The 7,898-nt window shown below is 55.7% G+C and overlaps 1 protein-coding gene across 1 annotated transcript; it reads right to left on the reverse strand.

Annotated features, from left to right (window-relative positions):
• Positions 1-286: 286 nt before the first annotated feature.
• Positions 287-5,923, reverse strand: CD207 (CD207 molecule). The gene is made up of 6 exons (XM_062208707.1): positions 5,848-5,923; positions 5,630-5,746; positions 3,747-4,121; positions 2,703-2,854; positions 828-946; positions 287-437 (listed from the first exon to the last, which is right to left on the reverse strand). The coding sequence occupies exons 1-6, from the start codon at positions 5,921-5,923 to the stop codon at positions 287-289; spliced, it is 990 nt and encodes a 329-aa protein (XP_062064691.1).
• Positions 5,924-7,898: the final 1,975 nt, after the last annotated feature.

The raw sequence follows: 7,898 nt of genomic DNA on the forward strand, positions 1-7,898 counted from the left end.
GGAGCCCGAGCGCGGCCCCGGACTGCAGGTCCTGCTCAGCTCACCAAGGCCGTGTGAACTCGCATGTTCACCTGCCCTCCCGCTCAGCCCAAATTCTCTCTACTCCACTGCCCCTGTGGGCTCAGAGGCTCCCCAGCCGGGGTGGGCGGGCACCAGGACGCCTTTGCAACAATCGTGAAGCAAGAACAACCGAGGTGCAAAGGCATCCTGGAGTCTGGGGAAGAGAGAGGCGTTTGTTACGAGTTGGACAGCTTGGGAGCGCAGAGGGAGCCCGGCGGCGGGCGCGTCAGGGTCCCGCCGGGGTGTAGGGCCGCTTACAGATGAAGAGCAGCTTGTTGTCACAGGAGGCATCGTTCCAGGACTGAAGCGAGGACACCTTGACACTGACACAGTGTTCGCTGTTCCCCATGTTGTTGGGCTCACCTGGAATCCAGAACCTACCCAGTGAAAGAGCACAGCAGGACGGATTTACAGCCGCAAAGCTTCTTCCTAGGAAAGGCACGCGCGCCCTCCGCACCAGCTGTGCTCCTGGCTGACTGCTGGCACCCAAGCCGCAGAAGGAAGGCCCTGGTGAGATCTCCTACCAGGCCCAGCCAGGGCCCACGCGGACCACTGCTCTCCAGCCCCAGACTTGGGCTAGGGTCCCTGACCACGCTGAGTGGAAGGCCACAGATTAGTCCCCACGCCCCACAGCCACTCAGTAGGGAAGACTCAGCAATCTGCGCTCATGGGAAGCACCGCCCCTCCCGGCCCCCACCACCACCACCACCTGCATGCCCTGCCCCACCTGGAAAGTCAGGCTAGGAGGGAGGTGCCGGGGGACTCACCTCACACTTTGGGCCTTGTTAAAAGACGTGCCGTCCACCCAGTACCAGTGTCCTTCGCTGCCTGCTTTGGTCAGGCCAATCCAGTATGCCAGGCCGCCCGCCGTCTTGTACAGGAACTCCTGTAGGGGGGCACCACTGAGGCCCTGACTCTAGGTGTCCTTCACCTGTCCTCAGGGACACCGTGCTGCGCACCTGGCCTAGCCTCCCCCCACCCTCCACCAGAGCCCAGAGTCCATCTCCCAAGGTCTGGTTTGCCTTTGTCCCATCAACAAACTCAGGGCTTGGGCCTTTCTGCTCCTTAGGAATCAGGTGCTGGAGCATAAGAAAACCCAGCTGAACTCCAGAGCAGGGACCACAGAAGACAGCCCAGGTGCCAACAGCTACATTCCCTGAGCCCTCAGGCTCTCAGCATAGGTTTGGCCAGGACCTGTGCTAAGTCCCTGGTACCCCTCTCCTTTCTTCTCCCGGCCATGCAGGTGTCGTCAGTTAATGGGCTGAGGCCTAGTGACTACCCAAGGGTCTAGGACGAGTGGGACTGCAGTTCAGGGCTCTAGAATCGAGAATCACCTGCTCTGCTCTCCCACCTCCCAGGTGAATGAGGCCTGGTCACTTTCTCCCTCCTCAAGTGTGACTGTCCTGAGTCACCTGACGTCATCACTGCTCCTGACAAACCTTTCTTTTGCCAGATGCCTGGAGAGGGCCCCTCCCCACCCTCGTGAAGCTGGAAACAGTGTGCGATCTGCTTGGCCAGTGAAATGGAAGCCAATGGCCGGGTGTTCTAGTAGAAGCATCGAAGCATTGAGTACACGATTTGCCTTGCATGCGTTCCCTGCCCCAACAACCATGGGGACATGTGAATGAAGCCTCCTGCCCCCTAGGTCCTTGAGAAGCCACAGAGGCAGAGCCCCCACCAGCCCTCATCACAGATAAGTGGAACGGTGAGAAATAACTTGGGGCTGGCCTTGGGGCTCAGTAGGTTAAGCTGCCACCTGAAATGCTGGCATCCCATACAGGCATTGGTTTGAGTCCCAGCTGCTCCACTTACTATCCAGCTCTGTGCTAAAACACCTGAGAGAGCAGCAGAAGATGGCTCAAATGTTTGGGCCCCTGCACTCATGAGGGAGACCTGGAAGAAGCTCCTGGCTCCTGGCTCTGGTCTGCCCACTGCAGCCATCTGGGGAGAAAACCAGCAGATGGAAGATATTTCTCTTTCTCTCTCTCTCTGTTTTCCCTCTCTCTTTGTAACTCTTTCAAATAAATAAAATATATCTTATAAATATATATTTTATATATATTATATATATATTTTATATTTTAAATAAATATATATTTTATAAAAAATATATTTTATGGGATGGCGCTGTGGCATAGAGGGTAAAGAAGGTAAAGCCGTAGCCTGCAGCACTGGCATCCCATATGGGCACGGTCTCGAGTTCTGACTGCTCCACTTCTGAGCCAGTTCCTTGCTACAGCCTGGGAAAGCAGTAGAAGATGGCCCAAGTCCTTGAGCCTCTGCACCTGTGTGGAAGACCTGGCGGAATCTCCTGACTCCTGGCTTCGGATCGGCCTAGCTCTGGCTGTTTCGGCTATTTAGGGAGTAAACCAGTGGATGGAAGACTTCTCTCTGCCTCTGCCTCTCTGCCTTTTGAATAAATAAATAAATCTTTAATATATATATAATGTATATATATTTAATATATATAATGCAAGGAAGAATTGTACATATTTTATATAATTTTATATATATATATAAAATTTTTCCTTGCATTGTTAGCTTATCGATGTTTCGAGATTTTTGATACCACAGCATAATCTTGCCCAATCTCCCTGAGGCAGCTGGCAACACCTTCCCTTCCCAGAAGGCACAGCACTCACCTGCTCGCTCTCAGACGTCACTGAGGTCAAGTGCGAATCTCTGGACATGCAGAACTGCTGGGCACTGTACCAGGTCTTTGCGATGCGGGAAAAGTAGTAGAAGTTCCCCTTGAAGTACTTCCAGCCCTGATACACCATCTGCAGGATGTCATCTGGGGAGCAAGGGCCACAGTGAGCACTGGTCTCCCTGTGTCCTCAGGGGGATGGCTGGGCGGCACTTGATGGGGGTGCCACAGACAGCAGTGGGTAGGGCTGGCTCTGGAGCCCTGGTAGAGACTCGGGGACACTCTCTTAGGCCCTGAAAGTCTGAGACTGATGGAGCCTCTGGCACTAAAGAGGACAGAGTGAGAGAGGACAGACAATGGATCGGTCTTTCCCATGAAGGAGAAGCAATTCTCCTCTGGCCACGGCAGTGGCTCAGCCCCTGGGTCCCAGGTCAGGAACAGAATGGGAAAGGGTGAAGTCTGGGCCAGGGCAGACCTAATGTTTTCACGCTCTGCAACTTGCTGTGGGAACCCACACTGGGTCCTTGTGGTTCTTCTCCCAACAGCCCCTAAATCTTCCCCAAGCCTGGTGCTAATCCCTCTCTTTTTGGTTTTTTTGTTTTGTTTTAAGATTTATATTTATTTGAAAGTCAGAGTTATACAGAGAGAGAGAGAGAGAGAATCTTCTATCTTCTAGTTCACTCCTGGCCAGCCTGAAGCCAGGAGCTTCATCTGGGTCTCCCACATGAGTGGCAGAGACCCAAGGACTTGGGCCATCTTCCACTACTTTTCCCAGGCCATTAGCAGGAAGCTGATCTTCAGGAAGTGGAGCAGCCAGGACATGAGCCAGCACCCATATGGGATGCTGGCATGGCAGGTGGAGGCTTTACCTGCTACACCACAGCATCAGTCCCAACCCGACTCTTCTAAACTTTCTAGCACCTGCCTGCTGGCCTCCTCTCCCCTCCCTCACACCCACCAGCCCAGAGGCTGCACGGCTGAGGCACAGAAGGTCCCACAGGTGCCCGGTCAGCTTGCAGGGCTGTTTTCTGTCACTTACTTTGCTGTCTGAGCACCTCGCTGATGTTCTCCAAACTGCTCTGCAGGCCCCGGACCTTGGCATGTAACGTGCTAGCTTTATCCAAGTCACTTTTTAACTCTGGGATTCGGGCATTTAAACTGTGGACTTCTTCCCAACTTTCTGTCAAGATCTGGATCTGTGCGCTGGCTCTCTCCACGCTAGTTTTCAGCGTCAGGATCTGAGAGTACACACGGTCCAGGCTGGCATTCACTGTGCGAATCTGGGCACCAGCCGCCTGCACGCCGACACCGTTCTTCCTCACTTCAGAACCCAAGGAGCTGATGTTACCCACACGGTCTTTCAGTAGCTGGGCATCAGTCTTCACGTCTGAAATTCTGCCCACAAACCAGGGATCTGGGTTTGAGAAAGTCAAGAGGTCGGCTGAAGGCATCACCCCGGGCGGGAGTACGGGTGCCGTCAGGGTGATCAAAGGAAAGGAAGGGGCAGGCTCAAGCTTCCCCAGGAGCTGCCACCCACCCTGAAATCATGAATGTACAGCCATGGACACCTGCACGTGCCCCGAACTCTGGCGGAGGCAGACAGTAGAGACTGTGTTTTATCTAACACATGAGATAGGCCCCACAAGCAAGCAGAAGCAGGGAACAGAACCCAGTCTTGGATTTCTTTTTTCTTTTAAATTTTTATTTATTTACTTTCACTTTATTTGAAAGGCAGAGAGACATAGATAGACTCCCCAGATGCCTGCAACACCCAGGGCCACCAGGCTGAAGCCAGGAGCCTGATCTCAGTCTGGGTCCCCCACATGGATAGCCGGAACCCTTGCTCTTGACCATCACCTGCTGCCTCCCACAGGCACCACAGCAGGAAGCTGGACTCAGAAGCAGAGGGGCCAGGACTGGCACCAGGCAGTCTTATACGGGGTGAGGGCGTGCCAAGCAGCATCTTCTTGGCTGCACTAAATGCTCACCCCACTGAATGTCCTGGGAGGTACAGGGCACATTTGGTAAAGGGCTGCCCCCAGGCAACCCTTTGTCCCTCCCCGTTATTCCCTCTGAGCCCCACCACTTGATCCCCAGCCTTTCAGGGACCCCACAGCAGCCCTCTGCTGAGCCTCACCATACCTCCCACGCTGCCCACAGGCCCTCCAAGGCCACAGGAAGAGCCAGCCACCAAGACTCCCAGCAAGGGAGATCGTGAAACCATGTCCCCATCCCTTGCCGCACTCACCCACCTTCCCTCTGCTCGGGGCATAGGCATGGTTGCCATGGACAGGACCACATGCAAAGACTCAAAGGAGAATCCAGTGGAACAGGCCATGGGAGAGACCAGAGGACCGGCATGATGCAAGAGACTGGGGCCGGGGGGCTGTGCACCAAGGCTGTGGTCAAACACCCTATCTGTCACGAGGCCATGACAGGAGAAGGCAGACGGCTCCCTGCTCTGCTCTCTGGTGGCCTGGGAGTGGGAGGAGGGCCCTGCCAGCCGCAGAGCCATGGAGCTTGGCACATGCGAGCAGGACGCTTCCTTACAGGGTCTTCCCTGGGACAGGAGAACACAGAGGGCATGACGGCCCTGGTGAGCCTTCAGGGCCAGGTTCTCCATCAGGTCCGCTGGGGCAGAGGACACACTTGGGACCCAGCCCCTCCTGGGGTCAGGAAACCACACTCACTGCCAGGGCTCCCACAGGGCTCTGAAGCCCAGGGACTGGAGCTGGCGTGGGGGGACTGGGTGAGGAAGTGGCAGGGGAGGGATCCCACCTGCTGCTGCTGCTGCATGTGTGAAGAGGAGAGGAGGAAGCAGGCAAATGGCCATAGCCCAGGCCGGGGAGGTGGGGCCTGGATCTCAGGAAGCTGGCTGGCCCTGGATGAGGACACAGCTGCCAGTGACACCCAGGGACTTACAGAGGACAGCCTGCAGCACCACGGAGGCGGCCAGGACCAGCGACAGGCAGATTAAGGCAGCACGGAGCGAGACAGGCTCCCTCAGCAGTGGAGACGGCGCCGGCTTGGGAGGAGGCTCTGTTGGGAGAAGCAACAAACGTGGGTTGAAGGAGCAGGAAAGAACGGACGGACGTGGGCCCAGAGCCCTCAGTTGGTCCCCAGCAGGGGCGGGCACTTGCCTCGGGGCCAGAGGGAGATGTTCTGCTTGTCCACGGTGAAGTGCGCCTCCAGGGCCTCCCGGTCTGCGGCCTGCATCCTGCGTGCTGGCCCTGGCCCTGGCCGTCAGGTGCTGTCTGCGCCTGTCTCCCCAGGGACTTTTTATCTGGAGGAAACAGGAAGTGGTCCCATGGCAGACTCCCTGTCATCCTGAAGTTCCCCATTCCTGGCTGAGATAGTCTGTCTGGCTTGGGCCACAACTTGATCCCCTCCTCAAAGGGCTAGACTTTCAGAAGGAAGTCATCTGTCTTCCCCTCTGGGAGCCCGTTCTGTGGCCACTCTCCCGACCTGTCCCAAGGCCATCCCACTTCTCTTACAAGACCCTCTCCCCCATCACCCACCCACCCACCACACAAATGCGTCCTGAGTCCTCCAGACCAGGTTATAGACAGCATATCGGGCACAAGGCCAGAAAGACAGACAAACTGACAATCCTCGCACTCAAGCAGCTCAGTCTGATGGGACAGAGGGATGTGAGCAATAAATTACACTATAAGCTGCGAGGAGGACACTGGATTAACACGCAGAGTTCACAGGAGGCACAGAGGACAGAGCTGCAGGTGGACCAGCACATTCCCCTGTACGGGGCACAGACAGCAAACCGAAGGGCTCTGGTGCTCCTGGCGTGAGGGTCCCTTTGGGTCGCATTGAGGCCAGACCTCTGGCTTGTGAGTGAAATGGGGCCCAGGAAGGGCTTCAGGCAGGAGAGACAAGGACAGGGACATGGTGGAAAAGTCACTCTGATCATGAGGAGCAGAGATGAGGGTGTGGGAGGCTGGAAGCAGGGAGACCAGGTAGGAGCACGCTGCGATAGAATGTTCTACATCCTGCTACCAAGGCATCTCAGCTGACACAGTACCCTTTATAAAATGCAATTGGAGATTCAAAGTGTAAATGTAAGGCTTGGGTTCTGGGCCAGCACTGTAGTAGTCAAGTCTGTGCATCCCATATGGGCCGCGGTTCATGTCCTGGCTGCTCCACTTCCACCAGCTCCCTGCTAATGAGCCTGGGAAAGCAGTGGAGGATGGCCCCAGTGCTTGGGCCCCTGCAGCCACATGGGAGACCCCCAGAAGCAGCTCCTGGCATTGGATCTGCCCACATCTGGCCATTGCAGCCATATGAGGGATGGACCAGCAGATGGAAGACCTTTCTCTCTGTCTCTCTCTCTCTCTGTCTACAACCAACTGTGCCTCACAAACAAACAAACATTAAAAAAAAAAAAAAGGCTCTGGTCCTCCTCCCTGCTCCCTGTGAGCTGCTCTCCCTTCCTCTATGTCCCCACCTCCCTCTGGGAGCAAGGGGCTGACCCAGAACTCGGGCAAGGACTGGCCTTTCTCATGTACAGCTTGTCAGGCTTTGAAGACATCCACCAAAGGTGAGAAGGCTGCTCCATGGCAGACTCCAGATGAATACGCCTGGGAAGGTAAGGAAGAGGGGAAGGAGGGGCAGAAAAAAGGAAGTCAGTCCAGATTACTGGATGGACAGGTGGATGGACAGATGGGTGACAAATGAATGGAAAACCTCATGGCTGATCATGGCTCCACTCTGAAATCTACACAGCCCATGGACAGGGATCTGCATTCCAGAGGTTACGGCTTCTTTCCACTGTCTCCAGGAGTTCTCATTCGTTTCCACCACCAAAACTAAGGGCAAGTGTGATTTTTTACCTTACCTGGAAATGAATATAAGCTGTGGCCACGGGACTAGAAAGCCAGTGGGTCGGAGCCAGTGGCGCTGGATGACGGGGGTGTCAGGGGCCAGAGCTGCAGCCTGAATTAGCAGGGCTGAGGGAAAAGCACCCTGCACTTGCGGCGGCTTCTGCTGCCTGTGGCGTCTGCGAGCACCCTGCCGCCTTGCTCCCCTGGCCCCATCCGGCACCTGATTGCACGGACAGGCCCTTGCCGCTCCCTCGACACCTAACCTGGCCTCGGGCTAGAGCCACTTCTCTGACTAGATGAGGGAACCCAGAGAAGATCCCTGGGAAGGTGTCTTATTTGTCCAGCATCTCTCTGTA

This window comes from Lepus europaeus, chromosome 13 (genome assembly GCF_033115175.1).
Source record: "Lepus europaeus isolate LE1 chromosome 13, mLepTim1.pri, whole genome shotgun sequence".
NCBI lineage: Eukaryota > Metazoa > Chordata > Mammalia > Lagomorpha > Leporidae > Lepus > Lepus europaeus.